At 37.9% G+C, this 26,446-nt stretch overlaps 2 protein-coding genes and 1 long non-coding RNA gene across 7 annotated transcripts in view; 1 reads left to right on the top strand and 2 right to left on the bottom strand.

Annotated features, from left to right (window-relative positions):
- Positions 1-428: 428 nt before the first annotated feature.
- On the bottom strand, positions 429-21,770 carry AASDH (aminoadipate-semialdehyde dehydrogenase). 5 transcript variants are annotated; one of them, XM_037382539.1, is made up of 15 exons: positions 21,667-21,770; positions 20,688-20,941; positions 18,561-18,681; positions 17,517-17,857; positions 16,590-16,782; positions 13,384-13,625; positions 10,448-10,554; positions 9,806-9,978; positions 9,079-9,271; positions 8,445-8,563; positions 7,142-7,979; positions 5,884-6,047; positions 5,171-5,296; positions 3,774-3,905; positions 429-2,759 (listed from the first exon to the last, which is right to left on the bottom strand). In XM_037382539.1, the coding sequence occupies exons 2-15, from the start codon at positions 20,915-20,917 to the stop codon at positions 2,352-2,354; spliced, it is 3,387 nt and encodes a 1,128-aa protein (XP_037238436.1). In that variant the 5' UTR covers positions 20,918-20,941; positions 21,667-21,770; the 3' UTR covers positions 429-2,351. The 5 variants fall into 5 exon arrangements, 4 of the variants coding, with proteins under 4 accessions (XP_037238436.1, XP_037238466.1, XP_037238445.1 ...); XM_037382569.1 differs by having other exon boundaries at positions 7,142-7,244; positions 21,667-21,769; XM_037382548.1 differs by having other exon boundaries at positions 21,719-21,761.
- Positions 4,862-26,442, top strand: LOC119145870. Its single transcript, XR_005103551.1, has 3 exons — positions 4,862-4,875; positions 9,143-9,144; positions 25,800-26,442. It is a non-coding gene; the product is annotated as an uncharacterized LOC119145870 (long non-coding RNA).
- PPAT (phosphoribosyl pyrophosphate amidotransferase) overlaps positions 22,454-26,446 on the bottom strand; it is a 54,121-nt gene continuing 50,128 nt past the window's right edge. Inside the window, exon 11 of the mRNA XM_037382607.1 lies at positions 22,454-25,062. Within this exon, the coding sequence (XP_037238504.1) occupies positions 24,887-25,062 (176 nt within the window). The 3' untranslated portion in view covers positions 22,454-24,886. The remainder of the gene's footprint in view (positions 25,063-26,446) is intronic.

Genomic DNA, 26,446 nt, shown 5'->3' with positions numbered 1-26,446 from the left:
ATTGAGTAGGTGTGCAGCAGCAAGATAGGTTTTCTTGGGACTCTTAAGCCATCAGTTTTGCTCAGTTTCATATTTAAAACCAGAATGTCTACAGTAACTTTCTACCCTTAATATCAGTATTTAAAATGTTTTATATGGAGATAAAACAATGCTGCTCTGAAATGATTGGGGAAAAAACCCCTATTTAATGCCTTCACAGTCAAATCTCTGCAACCTTATAAGAAAGAATGGGACCCACTATTATTTTTGCTCCTCTAGCACCATGAATTAGTGCATCTTAAGTCAAATTTACATTTTTTCTGAGTTTATAAGCCTGCAGTATGTATTTGTAATTACAAGAACTGAACTGCTTGAAATCCATCTTTATGATTATTTCTCTTGGGAGAAGAAGTCAGGCAGAAATGTAGAGAAGGTGAAGTAAAACAGGATTAAAGACTTCAAGATACTGGTATTCTGAAAAGCATAGCAAAATTAGGTGCTATTGTGCATGACATAAGGATGCAACTTTCCAATACAATACATTTATAGCACATAGAGCTTTCATTAAGGATGGTCTTAATCTAAAGCTTCAAAGCAGAGGTTTTTTCCAACCATTAAGGTATCTAGTGTAATAATGGAAACTGTATTATGTACAGTACTCAATGGAAACATTTCTAAAGTGTACATGTTTAAGTGACATTTCATGTTAAATTAAAAAAAAATTTGCACTAAATACCAATGAAGTGTTACTTTGCTTTAGCTTTGTTGCAACCATTTCTGATAAAGTGTTGGAAATCTGTAAAAATAAAACCAAAACATTACTACAGAGTTCAAAACAGCAAAAATGTTTTAAGGACCGAACAAACCACTATGTAGTATATTGTCTCAATTTTTTGTAACTTATACACACAAAATACCATTTCTTCTGACAAGGTTATATATGATTAACCTCTTATGTTCATATAGTAATGTATAAAAACTATAAGATGTATAATTGTGGGGTATTTGTTGTGTACTTTTTTAATTTTTCAAATGTTTTAAAGTGCAATTGTTTATTATACTAATGTCATTTTAATTCTTATTAAACTATAACCCAGTCAAAATTATCTAATCAATGACGCGTGTATTCTGTGTCTCCTTTTTAAAACCATGCAGTTCAGGTTTGCTTTATAAATAGAACTTTTTACAGTTCTACAACTGTCTCGCCTGTGCATTTCTGCTAATGATAAAATGGAGGGAACCAGACACGATGAAGCAACATAGCCAGTGCAACTTCTACTTTACTTTTGATTTCAAGATGTTAGCATTCAAAGTAGATGGCTCATCAGAGAAAGTGAGAGTAGTTTCTACTATAGTTCTTTTAGAAGACTCATAATCAGGAAGATGCTCTCAGTCAGGTGTACTTTTGTCACTGCAAATACTTGATTCGCATTACTAAGACCACTGGTAATTCTTTTTATGTCATTAAAGCCAACCAAAACCAATTTACACAACCATTTATTAGTAGCTCTCCACAAAGATACTGTAGAGAACATCCATTCAAATCTCTTAAATATTTTTTTGCCAATGGTTGATTTAAGCAGTGCACACTTCATCTTGGAACTCATACTGTACCCATCACTGAAATTTAAGAGATATACACGTAAGTATATTCTCCACTTCAGAATAAAGAAATAACTCCTACTGACTTCAACGGAGTTTAAGTATAGGCTTGACTGAACTGAAGCCAAGGAGGGCCTAGGCTCACAAGAGATAAAGCACTCAGTTTATACAAACTACAGTAAACAGGTCTCTACTACCAGGTATATGCAATGCAGGCTACCTCTTCAGTCTGATTCAAAAAAGGACTTGGGTTACCTTGCCCCAGCATAGAAACCTCGTCATACTAGACGAACACCAGTCTGATGCATGGAAAAGCCAGGCACAGGCTAGGCTGGACTCACGGAGAGGAACACATTTCTCCCTCAGCAAGACAGGCACGTTATTCCAAGCTGTGGAGTAGGCACCTTACCACAGTTTCTCCCAATCCTGCAAGTGTTTGAAGCCAAACTACTGGCTTTCATTTTCTTACTGCATAGGTCAAAGCACAACATTCCAATCCAAACCATATGAAGCATGTTCTTTCATGAACTGGAGCTGGAAAATGACGGAGGGGTAGTGAAACTTCTGGCTGGGTGCTGAGCAGCCATCCTCCTTCAATCAGTACAGCAAGTCAATAAACATCACTTTACCTACTCTGGACACTGCCTGGTGCAAAATGCTACCCAAGTCATCTGCAAAGAGCACCTCTTGCCTACAGTAAAATAGGCAGAGATGTAGCCAGCAGCTGTGAGTTCTTAATTTACAAATGTAAACAATAAAAAGGAAGCAGCCTAACATCTCAGCTGTGCTTTTTTTCCTGTTACATACAAATCTAGGCAATAAACATAATCATTTCTACAGCCAACAACAAGCTTTGTTCCCCATACTACAGGGGAAGAGAAAACCTCTCCTGGAAGCTTATCTACTCCTTCTGCTGTTCCACTCTTGGCATTCAGGATCCACACTTTGCCATCTGTAGATACTGCTGCCAAAAGAATTTTGTTCTTTAAGTCATTACTTTGGAAAATGAATGGTGTTCCATATACACTTGAAGTGGCTTCAAATTTCCACAGTAAATTACCCTCCATGTTACAACAGTAGATAAAGCAATCATGGGAGCCAAAAAATATTTCTTGCTCAGTTAAACTTGAGATGCATGGAGATGAAAACACCGGTCCATTAGTTGAAAACTGCCAGACCTACAGAAAGAACATAACCACCCATTATCAAAGGTTGTTCCATTATCAGTTTGACAGCAACTGTAATTTTTTAATAGAATAGTTGTTGACAGAAGAGCATTTTATTTCAAGAGCATACTACATTCCAGTGATAGCTGGTCAAATGACGAGTTTTAAACACAGAAGAAGTGATAAAAGACTCATAAAATACGATGTGCAAGAGTTACTGTCTTCTGTGAGGCCCATGTAAAGATGGCCAACTTGGGAAAAGAATATTCTTAGGCTGTGGTACCACAATTAGTAACGCACTTCAAGACAACATTCTGATAACATGCCATTCTTTGCCAAAAAGACAAATACTCCTTTTGTAATACAGATTTCCTCTGTTCATGCTAATGATATGCAGATCCCTCCTCAAGAGAGTATCAGTTTTGCAACACTGCTGCAAGCAGACACAAAGCATGGCATGGGCTAACAAATATTTTATAATCAGAAAAGGCTTAGGAATTGCCATGTACACTGCATCTCAGGCAAAGAAACAGAAAGCGTCAGTTGTTTCACCACCAGATACAAACCACATTCATCTCTAAAAAATATTCTTTTTTAATTCAATGTGAAGGCTGGCACATTTTGCCATAATTTTTGATAAATGCATAAACATTCTAAGAAAACTTTACTTCTACATAGCCACCATCCTGCAGAAGAGAGCTTTCAACATGCTTGAAAAACTCCAAAAACAGAACCATACCATTTCATTTGCTGGCACTGCTCTTGACCATTAACTTTGGCTGTAAGCTCTGAACTAGAAGTTCTGTTACTGCATCAAGCAACTTGAGAGTTTGCAGTTTTGCCATGAACCACATGGACTACCCTAGGCAAAAAGCTTTTCTACTTTCTCCTCTCTGTAACAATAGACACTTTATTTGGTTCACAAAAAGGTATATGTTAATCATTAAACCTCAGAAACAGCATTAATAAAGCATCTTATTCAAGATTTTGTGATGAACATAAAAATCCCAACACCACCACTTTTACCTTTTCTCCAGAATGAGTGAAACAGTATAAGTTTCCATCCACACACCCAACACAAACATACTTCTCATTGCAGTGAGGAGAGGAGAAGACTGGTTTTCCCAGGAAGCTTTTCCAAATCTTATTCCCCGCCACCTGTAAACAGCAGCATGGAATAGTATCTGATGCTTAACACAACTGTACAAAGCTGCACAAAACAACCCTCCCTTCACAGCTTGTCCCAGTCCTTAAGGCGGGGGGGGGGGGGCATGGCAGGAAGCAAAGAAAAGCAGGCTTCTCCCATCCAGAATGCATACCACAAGCAAACATACTCTTCAAATCTTATTCCAACAAAGTGTTTAGTGTTTTCCATGGGATACTCAATATCTGTTTCACCCTCCTCTTCCTCCCCCTAGACAAAATAATAATAGTGTAGTAGTAGTTCTAATAAATGACAGATTCGATATTTATTCCATTCCCAGCTCCTCACGCATGTGACAAGGACCGATGAAGGAGAAGATATCTTGAAAGCAAGTCATACTGACTACGTCATAAACTATAAATACTGTAGGAAATTATTCTCAACTATGCGTTACTCAGGATTATGGGGGAAAAAAAGATCAAAATCTATTTTTTCTTAAGTACAGCCCACTAGGGCTGCAAAACCATACACTGGTTTTCTAACACTAGATTGGGTATTACTGAGGACACCTGTAGCGGGTAGGAGATAAAGATGGTTAGGACTGATGCTCTGGCTTGTGTGAGTACAAAAACATGAACAGCTGCTCCAAGTGACTGCTCCTTTTATCAGGCAGGACCAGCTGTAAGCCAACAATGCCTCAGAAAGCCATGAAATTGCTCCACATCTATCAAGAATGCCATTTCTCCAGTGCAGAGAACAGAACAGCAGTCCAAGACTAAAGGGGACAGCTCTTTAAATGACTACGGGGAGGAAAACAGTAAGAGGAATGAAGGGGCTTCTTTCTCTGTTCTGTTCTGATTTCAGTCAAATTCTGTGTATTTTTTTTTTAATCCTACAGTCAAAGAGTGGGAGAAAAGTAATCTACAGATTACTAAAATAATCTACAGGGAAAAAAATAATCTACAGACATGCTCTCACTCACTAGTATAACTGATAAGGTAGTATATAGGAATGAGAAGACACTGATTCCAGCTTTGGCCTACAGTCAGCATGTAAATTCAAGCAAGTCACTTCAGTTCTTTTTATCACCAGACAGCTTTCTGAAAAATAGGTATTATTATGGTAACTTTGTGTATAATAATAAGGCCCTCAAGTGAAAAATACGTTATGGTAACATATGATCATCTAGTTCCTTTCATCAGAAAAGTGATCAGAAATGCATTTTGGTTTAATTAAAGTTTGAGATTGGGATCAAAGACATGTAAGCAAAGGTACATACTGGGTTTACAGCCAGTAATAGTCCTCCTAGTGTAGCAACATAAAGATGATGTGGAAAGGAATTCAGACAAGGAGATGAAAACACAGCTCCACCTTCACAATGTAACTTCCATATACATGCCTTTTTCTGTAAGCACAAGAAAAAAGATAAATAAAAATTTTTCAACTCAAGTTAAAGCTCATCACATTTACAAAGACCTTTGAATGTCAAAGCTTATCAAACACTGCATTTATTCAGCAAATGCTAGTTAAGAAGTGAAGATATAATCTCAGCGCTATTATAGCAACAATTACGTTGTTGGCTACTTTCTCTTCCAGTAAATGATTCAGTTAATGAAAAGCCAGTATTCTATTGCTTATTTTGCATGTGCCTTCATCTGCTCTTTTAGAATGCAAGATTCTCTCTCCACCGTTAAGTCAGCTTTATTTCTAGCTGGGCACCCTCTTCTGAAACAACCACAGAGAATTTAATAACTAAGAAACTTAAGATTTGATTTCAGCCAGGACTAGTAGCACAAGAACCACAGCTGAGAACGCCACTAGAACTATTTACTACCACATAATCCTAACCCTACTTCAAGCAGGCCTAACTATTTCAAAAGTGTAATTGTGGACTCCTGAGAATACTATGTGGACCTTCATCTGGTGTACTACAAACATGATCTAAGTTGGGTATTTAGTCTTCTATGCATAAAAGATAGTCAGTGTTCTTACATAAATATCCAAACTATACACATGTTGGTCATGTGAGCCTATGTAGACTAGTCCACTGGAAGGGTCTACAACTGCAGAGCTTTTCACCAAATCTTCTGTGACAAAAGTCCAGTGTATTTCTCCATCACTGCTTTGAAGCACATACACTAAGCCATCATAACAACCTGTGTGAAATACAACACAACAGGGGAAAAAAGAATAATGACTATTTGTATTTATGGGGCAATTTATGCAGCTAGCTGCATTGCTGCTGGAAAGAAACAATATGACTCACAAGGTACAGTTTCAAAACATTTTCCAAAGCTGCTCCTCTTCTTTTAGCCCAACGTCTTTGCGGCTAGTTCATACATTCAAAGTAGATTGTTCTGTATGTTCTTTCCAGATTACATTTAGGATATACTTACTTCACTGCCTTTTATCAAATTTATATAGTAATAACATCAAAAGACAGAGTTGCTGAAAATGGTGAAGAATTTTTGTAAATTAATCCTTTCCCTAATTTTCCTTTCTGAAAACAAAGATGCTGAAAGAATAAAGCATGTGTGTTTTCTAATGAAAACTGAACTGCAGTTCTAGAAACTCCTTCAGTTTTAATGACTTTTCCATTTTGTTATCAGAGTAAGTATCAATCAAAATACTAGCAAAAAGGTGGTAACATTAGCTTTGCATAAAAAAACCTCACCCCCTGGACATCTGTGTGAAGCAGTGATGTATACATATTAGCTAAAAAGATAGCACTGATGAATAATGGCAACTCTGTTGACAACGGATATGACAAGACCAAAGAACTATCCAAACATGTTCTTTACATTTCCAGAAAGAAGTAAAAAAGAGATAATTAAACTCTGTGGAAAATAATCTGAGGCACCATGTACTAATTTCTATCCCCATCAATTTTTAAAGACATTTTAAGACCGTATTCCCTTTCCACACTTCTTTACAAAAAAACATTTAAAGGTCACACCTTAATCAACCACTAAAAAGAAACTGTACATATTGACTATTCCTTAATAAGGCCTTATTAATAAATTGGTATATAATAAACCACAAGTGTACATGTTAGATAAGCTCTGTCACTGGTTATCATGAAATTTACTTCTGTTTCTATTTTACAATAAATTAGTTCTGAAGCAGATATGGAAACTTATGAGTAAGTGTAGATGGAGGACATTCAGAGGTAAGAAATAAGATTCTCTGTCATTCATGATTTATTTAGCAGAAAAATAATTTCAAATTAAGGCTAAATCAAGAGACATACCAACAACAATGAAATTGCCACACTTGGATATGCAGGCAGAAGATTCAATACGATCTCCAAGGTTCTTCTCCCATTTTATTTCTCCCAAGTCTAGGTCAATCGCCTGCATTGCGTGAGAGTGAGAGCCAACATACACAGATGCAGATATTTCTTCTTTAGATGGTATTATAACCAGTGGTGATGCATCAACACATTTTCTTGTATTTGACTTCCATCTTATGCCTAATGCCAATTCTGTCGCTGTTACATGACTACATTCTGCATGGATCTGCTGTACAGAGCAACAGTCGGCTTTATTTGCCTTGTTCCTAACTGTTAAACTTCTGTTCTCCATTTCATACCCTTGCACATGGCTTTTCATTACACTTGGAGTTACTAAATGCAGAAAGGATGGTTGCTGTAGCAGTTCCACTCCTACCTGTACCGTATTATTGGGCTGCACAAAAGACTCTGTGAAATTCATAGAAAAAAAATGATTTCCTCTGCTTAGTGCAAAAAATGAAATTAACCCTGAAGCAACCTCAAGACCTCTTTCAGATTTCAGTTTAACATATTTTCCATGGAATTCCTCTTCACTGTTCCCACTTAATTTTCTTTTCACAACACTGTCATAATTCATTAATTGGTCTTCATGTGGAAACAGATTTTTAACAATATGTCTATGAACCTCTTCAATCGAGCGACTGAGAATAACTTCAAGAAGTCCAGGCACAGCTTTGCCTACTAGCACCTCAATTTCATCACAAAATCGTAGAGCCTTTAAGGAATCTCCACCACTGTACAGAAATATTGCATCTTTAGGAATTCCGGTGGAATCACCCAGGAGACCCAGAACAGACTAGAGAAAAGAAGAAGGGAAGAGGTAACAGTCCACGGGTGTTACACCATGTCGCACACATAAAAACTCAGGTTGGGTAAAACCCACCTGAATAACCAGAAGTCCCACTAAAAATCAACAACTGAGGAAACTCACTATTCTGAAAAAAAATCACATGAAACTTGTTAGTGCCACAGAGGTATGACAGAACAAGAGCTGGGGAGGAACAGGGAAACAGGGAGATACTAGTTCTGTACTACAAAATGTTTTGCTCAATTTCAGTTCTGCAGTTCTCCAATACCCCCTCTTGGCCATTGCAGAGCAACTAGAATTAAGTATTAACTGAACAGAAAGAGCGGTACTGCTTATATCTATAGGCAGCTAGAACGTTCTGGTTGCATTAGTCATACTTCTTAGAACTGTTTAATTTCTGACACATGTATAATGATCCACTTGCAAAGATAAAAAGGCAGCTCAAAATACTACCTTCCATAAATACTGCAATCTTTCCCACAATTCCTCTGCGCCACTCAGCTTACTGTCACGCCTCCTGGAGTTTAGATGGTTCTGGTAAATCTTGTTCAGTTCAGATATATCAACTTTGCCTTTGTAGAAAATAAAGTATGATTTTTTTCATTGCTCTTTTAGCACTTACACTTCCAAAATTTCCTCTGCCCAAATAGTCTATTCTTGTAAATACTTCCTCATTCATACCCAACTGCACCTGTGTGGTTTTTACCCAGTCAATCAACTCCACAGAACCCAGTAAGGTTTTTAAAAGTTCACCCTAGCCTCCCAACATAATCCCACCTTCAAGGCCTGATCTTTCCCCAGCCAAAGTCAGGGTTCTGTTGCAAACTGCAACAGGAACGACTGAGAAAAGAAGTGTGCGGTGTTAAAACTGAATTGATTTTACCACTACTGTTTGACTCTCAAATGAAGCATTATCAGGAAAACATAACATTGGTCAAGATCTCCTCCTAGGAGTTAAGTTATCTAATCTACTATTTAAAAAGCACGAATCAGGCACCAGATTTTGGTCAACAAAGAAATTAAAAAAGAAAAAAAGGAATAGAGACCATTAAAATAAGCAGCAAGGATACTTAATAGTTTCATTTACCATGTGATGTTAAAGGCAAAGTTTTGATCGGAACAAGCTCATCAGGGACTGCATAAGATGGTAGACGTTTCTGGAGTTCTTTAAGTGTTTCTCTCTCTTCTAAATCATCTTTGGGTACAACAAACAGGATAAGTTTTTCCTGCTGATACCAGGTCACTGCACAAGCTTCCACCTCACAAAGATCTTCAGCAGCCTGTAATTAAAAAATACTAGTCTTGCTTTGAAATGCAGCTCAACAACAGAGTAAAAGAAGTAAACCCCACAATTTTAAAAAGTACACATTTAAAAACTGTATGTGTTTCACATTCCCACATAACAACCTATGAAATATCTCCTCTTGTAGTTGACGTTTGTACTTCATGAACTCAGAGATATATGCATTATTTGTCTAAATGCCAGGAATGAGATATAATCCATGAGGCTGACGTTCAGTCCTGTAGAACAATCACTATACAAACATTGCAGTGCAACACTCAGTATTTTTCAGATGTTTATACAGTTCTTAATTCTGCTGGAAGAAACCATACAATAAAACAGATTTCCAAGAACTCAGAACCAAACTCCTCTCCAAATTATGGGACTAGGTTTTTGAAAATACACCCTCCCAGTTTCTTTTAGATTCCTAAAAGTCATCTGAAAATTAGGGAATACCCACTTCTGATGACAATGTGTTCCTTATCCCTGTTCTTCTATACTGGCATACTCTGCTCACTAGATGTTGTATTACCTGCTGCAAATATTCAATATTAAAACGTTTGCCGTGACGTTTAATCTGATTGTCTTTCCGACCCAAGAAGAACAACTTTGCATTCTGCACTCTCACAAAATCCCCTGTTTCTCTCATTGTGCCCAGGGGTACAGTTATTTCATCATCAAGAAAGCAGACTCGTTCTTCACCACCTATACAAGAAAAGATTGTGGGCATATATATTAAATGGCTAACTGTAAATTGAAATTGTAAATAATATTTTATCAAATTCTCCTAATTCTAACAAGCATTATAAGAAGTACTAAAAGATTATTACAGAAGTCTAAACTTCCGCAATGTACAAATTGGGCTATGTAGTTAATCCAGTTCATACACAGAAATTACCTCAATTGAGAATGTCAAAATGCAAGCAGTAAAAAAAGTCAATATAAGGAAACCACATTCTGCAGATAAAATTACGGTAACTTTCTGTTCATTATCCCAACAACCTAAAATACCATCAGAAGTTTCCCAATGGAAACCTAAAATGCTACATTAATCTGTATATCAGAGGCAGACACCGATATAAAGATACAAATAAACAAACAAAATAATCAATGTATTATTAAAATGCAATCAATTAAGAACAGTATCTTGGAAGAATAAGAAATATAAAATAACCTATAAATACTTGTCCCTCGCCTTCTAGAACTGAACAACCGTTGGCATCTCTGACCTCAACTTTTGTTCCAAGGAGCGGTGATCCCAAAGGTATAGGGAAATCAGTTCTAAATATATTAAAGAAAGAAATAGTGAAAATCTTTCCCTTCTGAACACAAACAACTGTTCCAGAAATTAGTTAGCATACAGTCTTTTAAAGGATTGGTATTAGAGCAAAAGCAGATGCTTGAGGTTTCTTTCTACAAATAAATCTTCTTTAAAAACATCTCAATTTGTTCAAAATTTAAAACCTCATCAATGTGCACAGGTTTCATTATCATACACCCAAACCCCACAAAACGATAGAAAATAAAGCTGGAATGGACCCTGACATACCCTGAAAAAATGCTGAGAACTTCCAGTTTTTGAGGCACCCAAGTTGAAACTTTCAATTAAATTTCATACCAAAAGTCAACCAATTTAAACACATTAACTGCTTTCTAATTCACTCTTTCCCTGACCTACCTAGTTTGAGCTTTTATTCTATTTTATTACTGATGTTGTGGCAACAAGTACAGTTGACTTTTTCAGAAAAGACTGAAATAGAAGAAACAGTAATTTCGATGTCATTTATTATAGACTTCTGTTGAGCTGCAGACCAACTCCTTCCTTTCCCTTCATTCTCTAGCTTCTTCAAGCACTTGCAGAACCTCATTTATTGAACACAGACACTATTTCTGAGTGGGAACAGAGAATAATATATTTTCTTCAGTAAAGCAAAATTTAAAAAGCAAACTAACTTTAAATAGCTTTGGTAATATATGAAGTTATGCATGGGTTCCAGTTCAATTTCTATCATTAAGTATCATATTTTAACCTAACAATTCTTGTTCAACTCCTGTTATTTAGGCTGTTGAAACTTCTCCTTTTCTCTGATCAGCCAATGAATTCTTTATCTCAAGCTGTCCAAAAAGCAGTCAACTTTTCTAAGACATGTACTTCTGCCAACTGAGAATCTTCTCCTTTTCCTTCCTCTGGTCAGTTTCAAAATATAATTACTTGACACATAGGTATGAGAAAGCATCCCAGATTGTCAATGTATCTGCTTCATGTCATGGGAAAGTCCCAACCAAAAAAAGAGCAGAATTTAACATCACCAAATGAAACCCCAAGATTCCTACATATACCATAGAACAGCAAAAATAAGAGACAAACACCACCTCATTGGACCTTATTATTAAAAGACTTGTGATTAGACATTCAACTTCGCAAAACTTACCTAAAGAACAGAAGGGTCCAGACCACTAAGGCACTAACTTTGTGCTGATTTTTTTTTCCATTTTCTAGCGTTCTCTAGGAACTCTGCCAGTTTTTATCATTCAGCTGGCAAAAATAAAAGCCACTGTATTCCAACTGTCCTACTAATACTAAGGAATGAAAAAGACAAAAAGGTCCATCCTTTTTTGTGGTTTTATTGTATCTGGGCCTGCTTACTACAAAGGAATCCTAATTCCCTTTGCAATGAGGCTTACAGGGAGCAGGCTCTGAGGTGAAGGGTGGGAGACAATAGTCAAAGGCTGTAAAAACTTCCATCATTCTAACTGCACCTCAGTTAGGACTGAAAAACAACACACTATCTCTGGAGCACAGAAACTTTGAGTAGAAAAAACAATTTCACTGCGGAGAAGATAACGTTTGAACTCACGAGAAACCAGAATGAAAATTAGTTTTGCATGGGAACTTAACATCACTTTATGACCACCCACCATTCTCATGTTTCAAGGGTTTAAGTAACAGGTTATACATCACATCATTTGTCCAAAACATCCCATTTCATAGGACATGATTAATTCAAGTCACATGTGTAATTATCATGTCAGGGAATAATTACACATTTCCGAAACCAAATGAAACACTGAGCTAACTGGAAATACCTTTCACGACCCCAAAACTCGTGCAACACTCTTTATAAAATACAACTAAAAAAAAAAAAAAAAAAAAAAGGTGAGAAATTGAGTAACCGAGTTTAAAATGGCAGAGTGCTAAATGATTAAAAGAAAGTACTTCTGGATATCCAAGTACAATTACTGTGAGACCCTGGGTAAGCCAGTTTGGACGAATTTCTGTCATACTAGTCAAGCAGTATCAGTGGGATCATTTGCTGAATAGTGTATTATCCAGTATTAGAAAAAAAACCCAACAGTACCTAATCTCCACTTAATCGTTCATTTGCGGAGTTTTAAGAACTGCAGGCAAAAGCATGGTAGCCCTAAGAAACACATGTGTACCTACTGATTATATCTGAAAATAATCTTTGAGCATTTTTGCTTAAATAAGTAAATCTCAGAAGTAACATTCTGAACTTGACAGAGCTAAGCTATACATTTGTTCCAAGGCTACTATTAACAGATACACAGCCCCGTTTCTTTACCCTCACTGACTGCTCTGTTAGGTTTCTTCTCTTTGAACATGCAAGATCTCACTGGAAAAGCCTCACGATGAGCAAGCAAATTGGGTAGGAATCATTTGCCTGCAGAAGCACAACACTGATTCAGTATTCCCACATAGTCAAGAGATAGCACACCCTGGACTAAGCTAGTCCAGGTTCAGCATGTGGAATCACAGGCTGGAATGAGGAAAAGGTCTAGATACAGAGATGACTAAAACAGACACCATCACAACACATCATGTGAAATGTAACAGATCTACAAGTATACAGAATTTCAGACTGCAGTCCTGTTCTTCAAGAATCGTTCATCAACAACTTCTACTTGAGGGAGCTGTTATTAGAGAAAGAGAGAATGGATTAGTCTATTTCTACATAAAAATCAAATGTAACTTCTACCAGCATAAACACCCATGAGAACTCAGTAGCCCTGGAAACAGAAGACCAAGGTTCTATTTCTAGAGATTTTCATCATTCAATGCCAAGCCACAAAATCAGTGCATTTTCCTACCTAAAATCAGCAGTAAAAACCTCTTCAGGAATCTTGTAGCAAGTGGCCCAACTTGACACTTCAGTAATACCATACAGATTAAAAATACTTGTTTTGTTCTCCTTGTGCTTCCAACTTTTCAAGAGATTCAGTACAGGAAATGCTTCACCACCAAGGGCTAAGACACGAAGTGAAGTATTTGCAGACAGCACTGCTGATTTAATAATGTGAGCTCCAAAACTCCTGAGAAGTGTTGGCGTGGCCTGAATGATACACATTGAAAAAAGAAAAAGAAAAAAGAAGATAAGAGAAAGACCTCCTCTATTTTTTCAGTATATGTGTGCACCTCCTCCTGCTTTATCATATGCACTGCATAGCTACTATATTGTGGATATACTTAATAATCATTACGTATAGTAGATGGCATCAGCCATTAGATACCCAAACAGATCACACTGGTGTTCTGCGAGGTTTTGTTTCTTATGTGAAGCCTTTAATGAGTACTATCAGCACCAATCTATATCCTCTGCAGTTTCTTCTTTACTTAGATGTGTTATGGGTTCCCTGGCGTGTCTCTGCTGTGTGTTGTGTCTCTGTGAAGTGTGTGTGCATCTCCTGGGACAATTTTCTTCTTAGTAGCTGATACAGTTCTGTGCTTTGGATTTAATATGAGAGTAATGTTGATAACACACTGATGTTTTAGTTGTTGCTAAGAAGGGCTTACTGTAAGTCCACAATTTTTCAGTTTCCCATGCTCTGCCAGAAGAGGTACACAAGAAGCTGGGAGGGAGCAGAGCCAGGACAGCTGATCTAAACTAGACAAAGATCTATTTCATACCCAGAATGTCATGCTCAGTATATAAACTGGGGGAGGTTGGCTGGGGGCTGCTGATTGCTGCTGGGGGACTGGGTGGGCATCAGTCAGCGGGTGGTGAGCAACTGTATTGTGCATCACTTGGTTTTCTTCCCTTGGGTCTTATTCCTTTCTCCACCTGTACTCTTCACTACAATTATTGTTGTCATTATTAATATTAATTACTTATTCCAATTAGTAAACTGTTCTTATCTCAACACACAGGTTTCACCTTTTTCTGACTCTCCTCATCCCGCCGGGTCTGAGGGAAGGTAGGGGGAGAGAGTGATCAGCCGTGTGATACTTAGTTGTTGGCTGAGGTTAAATTATGACAGCATGTTAGTTCTTAGTTTAATTGCTGTGAAACAGAAAGTAGCAAACACAGTATTCTCTGATGTTACTGTTTGAGCTTTTTATCCCTTCATTCCAGCATGTTACAGCTAAAATATAACCTATACATCTGATTAACCTGCATATAGAACATTTAAAGACCTTTCCGTAACACTAAAAATTCCTAGGACACCAGATTCTGGGTTGTTCCTGATTTGTGTAAATATAACAGTTTACAAAGATAAGTTTTTCTGAAAGCTTTCACAGCACACTCTAAAGTGAGCAGGGGAAAAGAGAAAAAGAAAACAGGTTCCTTAAATACAACTACTTATATAATACTGTTGGTGTAGAGCCCTTTCACTGAATGGGAAAAATAGCAAATCTTTAACACACTTACTTCACGCTCATTCTTCCCAACTTTTTCTAGTAAGAAGGCTGCACAATTAACGGAATTATGTATTACCAGGTTGTGTTCTTCTAGTAACAGATGAAGACTTTCACTTTTCAAATGACCATATAAACATTTGTGAATTATAGTGGGGGGGAAAAAAAAAAAAAAAAAAAAGAGGGGAAGAAAATTTCTTTTCCACTCCCTCATAACCACTTTTCAGATTTCTCAAGTCTGCTCAAGCAAGTCAAGAGGGGAAGGTAATGTCTTATTCTAATTTAAAAAACATAAAATCACTGATCATCAGAAGGTAAGGTGTAAGTAAATTTTTGTCATTAATTCAACTGAGAAGCCCTTCCTTCACTGACTGAGACAATGATCAAAAGATCACAAAATCAAATTTTTCTTAGAAGGACATCTCAAATACCTTTATTCACCAATTTCTGCCTTTCTCTACTAATGCTTAAGATGCTTTTTAAAAACACATCTTAAAAGACTTAAAAAACATACTTTAAAAATCTTGCTAATAGAGATTAACGTATCAGAATTTGGAATTTTTTTTCTAAAAGCAAGTGAACTAAACTTATCAAGAAACTTGTGTATTACAGCAATCATAACAAATAGATACTAGAGCAGAGAATAAAGTTACAAAATATTTGTAACTACTGGATTTTTTTCTGCTGTGGAATCTTCAGCTAACTGCTCACTAATCTTAAATTTGTACCCTACAATCTCAACTACCACCATTCCTCTGAAAGAAAAGGAAATTTCAGCATTTCCTTGAGTGCAAATAGTTCAGAATTACAACATTAATGGCAAAGCAAGGCTTGGGGGTTGATTTGTCACAATTAATAGACTAATCAGACCACACTCATTTTGTTCTAAGTCAATTACAAGTGAGATCCATTTCTAGCAGCTCTTCCCACCCCCCCGATTTAAGTTTCTATACTCAATTTAAGAGTTTTACAAAATACCTCATTACTCTACAAGGCAAGGGCTAGGCTTGTTCAGCCATGCTGGATGCACATAATTTCAAGTAAATTGAAAAAACCCAAACCCCTTAAAACTATTAGAATGGAGATGCTATAGGACATGATCTATTCCAAGACATAAGAGGCACATGAAGCCTCATAGAAACAAGTGGCCTGGAAACTAAGTGTTGCTGTGGAATCAATTATTCTTTTTCTCTCATTATTGTAAAAACAACAAACATTTTATCATCCTATAAACAGCACTGGTTTAGTTGTATTTTTAGCACAGAAACTACCATTAAAACCTAGAAGTTGTTTATGAGGAAAGGCTTTAAGATCAAGCCCATTAAAAAGTGCTAAAAATGTCTGTAAGGGGTTACTTCATCACCAGATTCTTTAGAACTGCTTAGTTAACAGAATAAATTAATTCTTAAGAATGAATGGTTTCTTAATATGAATGTTGGTTCTATCTTAGTTCATTGTTTTCTGTCACAAAATGTTTGAGGCTTGTAATTTTCTAAACAGCTAACACTCTACAGCAAAAAAGATAGCATGAGCTACACCTTCAAGGAATAATGCTCCTGTTCTATTACGATTAGCGTCCAGACTGATGAAAAAGTAGTACTCATTAGCAAAGATGAGAAGCAAGACAGTGAAGAAGACACCTATCTTAGGTGTTGCCTACCTGCAACACTGTCACACGGTGACGGTGAAATAGAGCAGCAGACAGCTCCACAGGCATCATTTTAATAGTGTTTGGTACTACAAGAATAGAGGCTCCACTTGTCAGTGCAATGAACAGTTCAACCACAGATGGGTCAAATGTTAGAGGGGAAGCCAAGAATAGCATATCATCCGGTGTGATCTCAAATATGGATCTAAATTCAGAAAGCTAGAAATTACAAATCTGATGCATGTTGTTAAAAAAAACATTTCCAAACTAGAAGAGCAGCATGAAAGAAATGTGCTTTAGCAAAGCTAAGATCTTAAGGGCTGCTCTGAATATATAGGTGTATGTAGGCCAAACAATTTGAGCACGAGCTCCTGCATCTGATTAAATTAATGAGCTCCTTCACCAAGATATCTACCACATTACACACCAATACAGTACACTGAAGAGCATATTTAAACTAAGAGATGCTCATTAAATAAATAAAAAAAGGATGGTATTTTCCATAATAATTTTTTTAGGAAGTACTAAATGAAGCAGAAAAAAACCTAGCCTGAAAAGGAATTGGGACTTAAAAATTACAGAACACAGTAAATATAACTGCAAACAAATAATTAATTTTGTTAGCTATTTCTTTTAAGCCACAAGCCAGAATACAATACTTACAGCAACAGCTTATTATTTGAAGTACACCCCTCAAAAATTCAAGTAAAGCACCATTTCAACATTAAAAATAATAGTTAAACAAAATTTTATATGATACTATTTAGAAACAAAAGAAACAAACACAAATAAATCTGAAAAGGCAGGGAAAGAGGAAGAAGTGAAACAGTTAGCAAAACCCCAATCTACACTCCTCTGAAATATTAATTAAAAAAACCCAACTGCCTAAGTATCAAATCTGTAAAAGCATTTAAAAGGAAAACTGGAAACCACACTTACTTAAGATGCAGAATATTTGGCACTATACATTTATGAGGCACTCTGACTATTTTGGGGATCCCAGTAGTTCCAGATGTATGCAAGATGTATGCTACAGAGTATTTCTGACCATCACCCATGTATCCTCCTTCCCATGTTTTTGCTTTGTTTTGATCTGGGCAAATGGTATATCCCGGGTGCGAGTTACCCATAGCTTTGGAAGGTTCATATTTACTTTTCATGTCATCTACTTGTGAATTTAAATCAGTATTGCTCAAGTTCATTTGGAAGAGAGTTAAACCAATGTGTTCTACTGTGGAAGAATTGTGGTTAAAGCAACCAACATGGGACATCTGGAATTTCTGTAAGAGAAAATAAACAATTTAAACAGCAGAACTCAGGATGCACTGTTATTGTCCTACTGTATGCAAAATGAAATAACGTTTCATACAAATAATCTGTGATTGTTCATGCCTCTACTTTTGGAGGACACATAGCAGACAGTCTTAAGCTCATGTATTTTTATGTATTAAATATGAGTGAACACAGACTTCATAAATATGAACAATTCTCTGAGCAAATAATGAGAAGGAAAATATATAAAAGAATTCTGCAGAAGACAAAGAACTCTGAATTATAGCTGTATGGCCCAATCTTTTATATTCCCTTTGCAATGAGTGAAGGCATAAGACTTGTGAGGAGCTGGACAGAAGGAAACCAAAGAAGTAAATGCAGGAGCTTTTTTTCAACTATTGCAAAGATTTCCAACTCTCAGCCTTGACATACAAAGAGACAACTCTGGAAACCAAAGTCTTCCAGGGCCAGTGCACAACAAGCTTGCCTGGACAACACTGTAATAGGAAAACAGGTAATATTTTTGAAGAGGAAGAGAAGCACTTTGTACTTCTAATTTTAAAGATGTTCTTTTCTGAATGAAAAAGACAACCTCTTCACATGAAGAAACAAAACAACCCCATCCAAGCTTATTAAAACAGAATACAATCTGAATAACTACACGTTTCTAAATTGCCCTTTAATGCTTCCTGTAGAAGCCTGCACACTTACATTTATTTTGTCATTCTCAACAAGAATGTACTGAAGATTGCTTTTCTTCATGAAGTAAGTGGATAACATTGGTGGTGCATCTGGATCAATAGGAGAATAGGCAGCTGGAACTTGAAGGATTCTAACAAGACACAAATGTTTTAAACGTAATTTTTTAAAAAAATAAGAAAATCTTCCTAAATTTCACTAACATTTCTTCTATGCTTTTATAGCTGCCAGAGCCAGAAAACGTAGTCACTATGTGACTTTTAAAGTTTTTCTTGGAAATAAAGTAGTAAGAATAATCAGCGTTGCCTTTTGGTATCTTACAGCGCAAAAAGATTAAAGCTGGATGAAAACATTGAACATTATTTCTGGCCAAGCAGGCTGGTGATGACAAAGGTATCACTGACATCAACAGCATCACATTTTAAAAGCTGCTGCTATTGACTAGGAACAGAAATACAAGCTTTTTAGTTATACAACATGTGTAAACATGTTTTAAAAGGCACTGAAAGTCTGCACACTGAAAACACTTTCTGTTCTCACAAGTCTAAAGAATCCAGCATAAGAAAATCTGAGCACATACTGAAATTTCTTCCCTAATAAGCAAACAGGAACATCGAGTATCATTCCGCTCTCATCCCGGCGCTTTACGTTGTAGCTCTTCCTCCACAGTTGCTCACTACAGTCCCGCCCTCTAGTGGCTCCATTTGATAATGACAAGCACTTGAATTTATTAGCGCCACAAAAAGCGGAGTTAAGCGGCGACTAAAACATGAGCGGATCCCATAAATATTCACATTTCTTCTAAGGCTGGGTTCCCACGTACAATTAGTTATATTACCTCTTTATGCAAGTGATTTATCACTGTAGTAAAGCCGAGATTCAGTATAACGACTTGGAAACAGCAGCATTCTATATACACGAATAGCCACTGGCTGATCATTAAGCACCGAAGCCTGCCCTGCATCATATATAGTGGTTAACTATTCAGCAATGATAGCTGTTAAGAATCAAAACGCCCCCGTAGTTCCCAGTCACACAGCAAAAGAAAACTGTGCTGCTGCTCAGTTCACTGGGATATAGGATAAATTGGGTTGCAAGGGACCTCAGGATGCCTAGTCCAACCTCCTGCTCAAGCAAGGCCAGCTGTGACACCCAACTAGGTTGTTCAGGACTTTTTCCAGCTACGTCTGAAAAACCTCCAAGGATGGTGCCTACAGAACATCTCTGGGCAACCTACTCCACTGCTGGACTCAGAGAAAAGTGTTCCTGATCAGTGAGAAAGTTCCTCAGTGTTTCTGGGAGGTTTATGATTACAGCCCTCACTCACTCACTGCACTGAAATCTTTATACCCAGCTGTGATACATCTTCTTGTGCTGTTGTGTATTTTACATGCTGTGTGACAATAGGAAAATATTGACACAGACCCTCCTCCTAGGAAGCACAACTGCTGCTGTATATAGCAGCTGAAGAAAATATGCCTGTGATGCTGCAATTCTGTATTACATCATAAATGCAATAGATATAAAAGATACATATATAAAGGATACAAACAGAATTAATCAGAAGTAGGATTTTTAAAATTGCTGGATTAACGTGAGTGTGTTTTGAGGTCACAAACATTTCAACTTCCTAGCTATTAAATAATCAAGGTCACTTTAGTGCTGCATTACTCATTACTTTTTTGTAATGGAATATTTGTAACGGAACTTTAACTGTACACTCATTCAGCTTAAAGCATGAAAATTGTTTTCAACATCTTTTTTTTGCTAGCAAGGCAAGAATATATTAAAAAATCTGCGTATTCCTTTTTTTTTGTATAAATTTATTCTGTAGATAACCTCCATTTCTAAATAAGCACAAAGACACAAGTAATTAATTTTTTATATTTCTAGAAATAGCCTTAATCACTTTAAAAATAGACACTTTAGATCAATAAACTTAAGATTCAAAAAGCTTTAGCAGTGGCTTTTGTAAAGATTATAATACTGCCATTTTTTCTCTTAAAGAATGCAAGACTTCAGTGCCTCTTGACTGTATTACTACATTTTTGTTATTAAAAATATAACCAAACTGAAAATTTCCTTCAATGAGATGACCCTTAAAAAACCAACACAGACTGCAAGCATTGAAACCATTACCCCAAGATCCAAGATGGTAAGTTTATTCCTGGATAGCAGTAAAGGCCTATTTCACATTTTCCTTGCTGATCACAGTGCTTTTGAAGGAAAGCTGTTAACTCCATGGCAAGCTTAACCACCGTAGCATATGTGTAGGAAGTTGGAGCTTTGTCATTGCATTCATCAAACCAAACTGCTTTTCTATCAGAGTACAGGCTAGCTGCCTGATTCACCAGTTCCTGAAGAGTCATCTCAGCTGCACATCTTCAATCCCCCTGAAAGATTAACAAACCAGACTGCATTGTCACCTCTTAACTTTTGATACTTTAGTCAAATTATATAGGCACACAGAACACTACCAAGAGGGAAAAAAAGATTCTTGGCAGAAAGCACACAGCTTCACCACACCTTATACTGCAAAAGTGTCAAGCTTAATACTTTTATCATTTGCCATAGGTCTTACCCAAGGCCCAGGATACGGTAATTCAAAGACATCGTTGCATAGAGGCTGCACGTCCCTCACCATTACATCTTTATTTTTAAAGCTGGGCACAACTAAATTAGTAACTTTATTAACACAATTTAATTAGTGACTTTCTCTTTAATAGAATTGTGAAAAACTAATCTTTCCTTTGCAAGCAGAAAACGCAACACGCCGATAGCCAAGGCTTTTAGGGTACTGCTCGTGCTGGTGCACGCCTGCCCCACGGGCCCTCCCGTCACGCCCGTACCGGACGGCCGAAGGGCGCCCGCAAGGCTGCGGGCCAAGGCCCCCTCTCGCCTCCGCCGCGGTCTCCACCGAGGACAGGCGGCTCCCGCACACCCCGCCACGCGCAACGCCCCCCGTTTCCACACACGACGGGCACGGCCTGGCCGCTCTCGGGGCCGACGGCTGCGCCGCGAGCACCGCGGAACCTCTGCGGGACAGACGCCAACGGCGCGGCCCCGCCGGCCGCTGCCGCTGGCCCCAACGAGTCACCACGCCGCGCGCGTCCCCCACCTGCCGCAACGCCCAGCAGCACCTCACGGCCCCAGCCCTCGCCCCGCCGCACCTAGCAACAGTGAGTCGGCCCTCCTGATTGGCGGGAAAGTTAGTATTGCCCGACTCTGCAGTAACGCGCGCTCTCATTGGCCAGCGGCCGTCGCGCTGTTTGGGCATCCACAAGCAGCGCCCGGCGCGCCAGTGGCCTGCGTGGGGCTGCGCCATTTTTTCCCGAGGGTGAGAGGAATGGTGAGTGTGCCAGAGCCCTCCCAGCTCTGCGGCAACTCTTCAGACGTGAGAAAGGGGCTAAATCAAGCACAGGTGGCCGGGGTGAAGGGCAAGATGCCCCTGCCACACTCAGCTCACTCGTCTCTGTCCCCGTGTCGTGTGTGTTCCGTTCCCACCCCCCCACACCCCCCCGCAGGTGGTACGGGCCCTCCTGGCGGTGCTGCCGCCGGTGGACGGGGGGAGAACGTCATTTCCGGGAGGCTGGGGCGGGAGGGCGGCCGTGGCGGCGGGGCAGGGCGGGAGCGCTTTGCTGTCGGGCCGGGCTGCGGCGCCGGGCCCGGGACGGGCAGGGCCCGCTTCCCCTTCAGCTGGGCTTTCGAGGCGCCAGCGGGGAGTGAGGGTGGCTGGAGCCGGCGCAGGGAGCGGGCAGCAGTAATGCAGTATGGGCTGCGTACCGGGGTGGGGGGCTTAATGTAAGGCACGAAGTGATGTGCTCCAGGTTCGAGGCGCTTTCAAGGTGACTTTATCAAAGAAGTCACCGATCCACACAGCCGCAGTGAAGGGAGAAGGAACGAGATGACCAGTTTATAACCATTTTTAATATTACACATGGGAGAACTCAGATATTAGCTTTCTACTTTGTCACATTTTGTAAATGATAATTTGGCACAGTTGCACATTGGTAATACAGCAGAAACAGTTTCACAGTAGAACATCAAAAACAATACAAATAGTGACACTTAAAACCAGTTTGCGCCCTCAACATCCTCATTGCATGTGTGTGTCTGCTCTATGTGGTAAAAAAAGGCTTGGTAACCTGGAGCATAAGTCCAGCTGTCAGAGAATAAAATTACACTTGAAAAGTATGTCCCCTTTAACTTAAGGTTTGGAAAAATATGTACTAAAGATAGGCATGTAGTGTATCTAAAAATTACAGTGTTTACAGTAGCAGACCTTGTAATTTCATATGCATAACATAGAGGGGGAAAAAAGGCGTTAGAACTAATTTTATTGAAATCACAATTATGCCACCTAATGCTCAAATCACATTTAAGCAATTATTACTAGATTTCAAAAATGCCTTTTGTTGAAAACATGTTAAAAAGAGTATTTGCACAAGTTTGATTTACAGTCTCTTCTATAAACAATTTCAGATTAATTGATAGATTTCTGTGCTTGCAACCTTGTTAAACTGTACGTGTTTGTCTTAAGCAGAAAGGGCTCCTCACACATATCTATAACCTATGAGCTTGAACTATCCCTTCTTTTAATGATTATTGCTTTTTTGAGGGAAGGAAAGAAGAAAGGTGAAAAATTTTAATGATATTTTTTTCTGTTTTCTCCCACTCCTCCCTGGTTAATCTGGAAGAGGGGGCAGTCAGCATGATTCCACGCTGTTCTTTTTTTGCTCAATTTACTGTCCAAATGAACTGTTACTTCTGTTAAACAAACAAACTTGCTAATTAGAAGAGATCCACTACATCTCCCAATGCGTAGATCTGGGCTTTAGTGAAGAACACATAGTAAGAGCCCATTGCTCATGAAAATTTAGATTCTCCCATAGGTTTGACTACAAGTAGGTTCTGGCTCCACTGCACACGGCACAGTCTTGACTTCGTTAAATGTATTAGCATGCTTTCTTGAACTGGGACTTTTGTGTTGCGAACATCTGTAAGGCACAATTGCCACAAATCCCACGTAAGAAAGCTCCCTTTTGAATTTAATCACCAGTGCTGAAATTTTCCACTATATGAAAAATGATGGGGAAGGAAAAAGTTCTTAAAAACTTTTTTTTTTTCTTTTTTTAACAGTGTCACAAACAATTTTAAGGCCAAAATACACAATATTAAATAGAAAATCTAAAATTAAGTTGCTTGTATTCAGTGAAAAGAAATGAGGTATACAAAATACTTCTACACTTGTGCGTAAATTTGCAATAGTTTTCAGAAGGTGCTTTCCCATTTTCAGCTAGTGGTTCATTGTCCAAGTGATCTTCATGTATACAAGTAGCCATCTAATTATGACCAGTTAAAAAATACAATGCATTCAATACCTTATGGTTTTTCAGAACTCTTATTTTAAAAAAGAAAAAAATACTACATTTATTGTAACAGCAGTAATTTTGTAAAATAAAGCTACACCTAAAACAGCTCATAATCTTTAGTTGCGATATCATTTTTACTGTTGAGAATGAAAAGTTAGTTTTTCAGTTTACTTTGGATGTTGACATATGAAAAGCACACTAATTGTCAGGACTTACTCTGGAGAAAACAAGATGTAAAACAGAAAAAAAATGGCAGTGCCAAGTATTTTTTCTCCTTCCACATCCTGTTGGCAACTGATAAAAGCACATGAAGATAATGTAATTACACTAGACTTCAAAAAAAAAATTAAAGTTATAAAACTAGAGAGCTTTTGGCTGAGCATTTCCCTGAGTCTTCATTTTTTAAAATCATATGTTAGACATTATGCTTATAGAATCAATCTGTTACAAAGGGCTTGATGAATAAAGGCTGTTTAGCTATGCAAAAGTTAGGTACTTCTGTTCTTAAAAATCCTAAGCAAGAGCTGCTAAGGAAGCAATTTGATTCTTCAGAATCTAGTATTTGTCCTAAGGAGAAAAGCAAACTTCACATACTTTTGCATTAATACTTTGATAATTGGAAATGACAAAGTAATTGTGAACAAGCCTAACGGATATCTTTTGGGGCAAGACCGAAATAACTCTGGGACTGCCACATAATTAAAAAAACTTTGGTTTTTACAGTATTGTATGAGAAAATAGAAGGCACAACTGTGCACCAAAAATATGATTCTGTATTTTATTCCGCTTACATTGTTTTCATCTGCACACTGGACTTTCTGTAAGTCTTTACCGTAAAGATCTGTTTTAGTAACAGTAGTTAGTTAGCTGTAATAAGCTTTCCATATTACCTAAATGTGAGAAGACTATTAGCAAGAAGGCATCTCTGAGAAAGGTACATTCAACAGCAGATCGGCTCATGTCCGTTCACCATTCTAGCTCTACGGGATACTCTCCAGTGAGACATGCTGTGCAATGACCGATCTTTCCGACACGCGACTTCTGGGTTTTAAGGCTGTTCTCATTCTCTTGCCTTGCTTTGATGCTTTCTTGCACAGATGACACCAGCCCTTCCACAGAAAGATAGACAACACTGTCTGCTCCTAAATGAAATAAAGAATTCGTCCGTTAAAGCTGCAGTATTGTACCAATTGCAGTGCTCTTTGGAAACACAGTCACGTTACTGCATGGATTATGATGCCAGGTGGATCACCTTACCTAAAGAGAATGGATATGAAAAATTATCAGACCATAATAAGCCTTACCCTTCTCAAACTCTCTATACAGCGAGTAGACTCACTGAAATCTAGATGGAAGGATCTGAGTTGGGAACAAACGTGTCCACATACTGCAAAAACAGAAACAAAGTGCAGAGTGTGTATTAAGACTCCCTGAACTCCCTATAGTTTCCCACTTACCCTGTAGTTCGGGTCTGGAAACAGATGTGTGTGTGGCTCGTGCTTCCCAAACTGAACACCTAGGGCTACAAACCCTTACTGGGACTTGGAGGAGGGGAAGACCATCATGTTGAAAAAATTAAATGTGCAGTTCATGCACATATTCTAGCAGTAGGAAAGTTTGATAGCCTTTTCACATCATTAGTTTTCTTTTGTATGTACTCTTACTATTTTGTGAGTAATACTTAAAAATGAGATCCTACAAACTTGAAAAATTTCAACATGCCTTCACAATAGTTTGGGGGAAAAGAATTCATTGCAATATTAGATGGTAAGAGTAAGTATTTAACTGAGGAAATGTAGGTTTACAGTTTTCTAACTGTAACCACAGCTATGTTCAACCATTTTTTAAAGTATTTTGCAGCCCAGTAGACCATATATAGCATCACGTGACTTTTGTTGCCGATACTGTGACAAAGAGCATGTTACTTACCACATCACAACCAACAGAAGCTGTTGGTTCTTTTGTTTTGCTGCAAACATGACTCATTGTAGAGCTTTGAGAATGTATTTAACGTTCTTTGATTAGTTTCAAATGTCATTTCTTTCAAAGTGCAATACATAATGCAGTTAAAACTATTTACATAAATTTCAATTTGTAGAAACATCAGTGGGTGTTTGCAAATTCCAAACATATTTATATGAATATCTTGTGAAACTACATTTTCATTATAGGACAGATCTTCACCACTTATTTTCTTCCTGGTATTTTGCCTACAGTAGCTCCTTGTAAAGTTTCCTAGGAGCTTTAAGTATTGGAAAGCTGTGTTGTCATACCTTATTTATAACTTATGATTATGCAATTATTGTAATGCTTTCTATTGTTTGGAGAAATATAATTCACTAACTGTTAAAAGTGTGTAGCTAAATTGGTTTGATCTAATGGGGTACTCAAAATGCAGAGATTTAGTGCATCAACCTCACAATTTTGTAGTCAGTTTTGCCACTGTTGCCTTGATGTGTTGTGCTTTGTTTTGATGTAGACAACAAATACATACAAGTAAAAACTCTCTCTCTCAAAAAAAAGGAA

Source organism: Falco rusticolus, chromosome 1, assembly GCF_015220075.1.
Source record: "Falco rusticolus isolate bFalRus1 chromosome 1, bFalRus1.pri, whole genome shotgun sequence".
NCBI classification, from domain to species: Eukaryota; Metazoa; Chordata; class Aves; order Falconiformes; family Falconidae; genus Falco; species Falco rusticolus.
Note: the sequence above shows the minus strand (reverse complement) of the source record. Positions and strands in the feature narration are given on the sequence as shown.

What these genes read in the sequence shown, in the direction of transcription:
- AASDH (XM_037382539.1), bottom strand. Translation starts at nt 20,917, where the DNA reads ATGACTCTTCAGGAACTGGTGAATCAGGCAGCTAGCCTGTACTCTGAT. An exon ending in TTGAGAATGACAAAATAAAT is followed by an intron (nt 17,858 to 18,560) that starts GTAAGTGTGCAG and finishes TTTCTCTTACAG; the next exon opens with AAATTCCAGATGTCCCATGT. An exon ending in TGGCAATTTCATTGTTGTTG is followed by an intron (nt 6,048 to 7,141) that starts GTATGTCTCTTG and finishes TATTTCACACAG; the next exon opens with GTTGTTATGATGGCTTAGTG.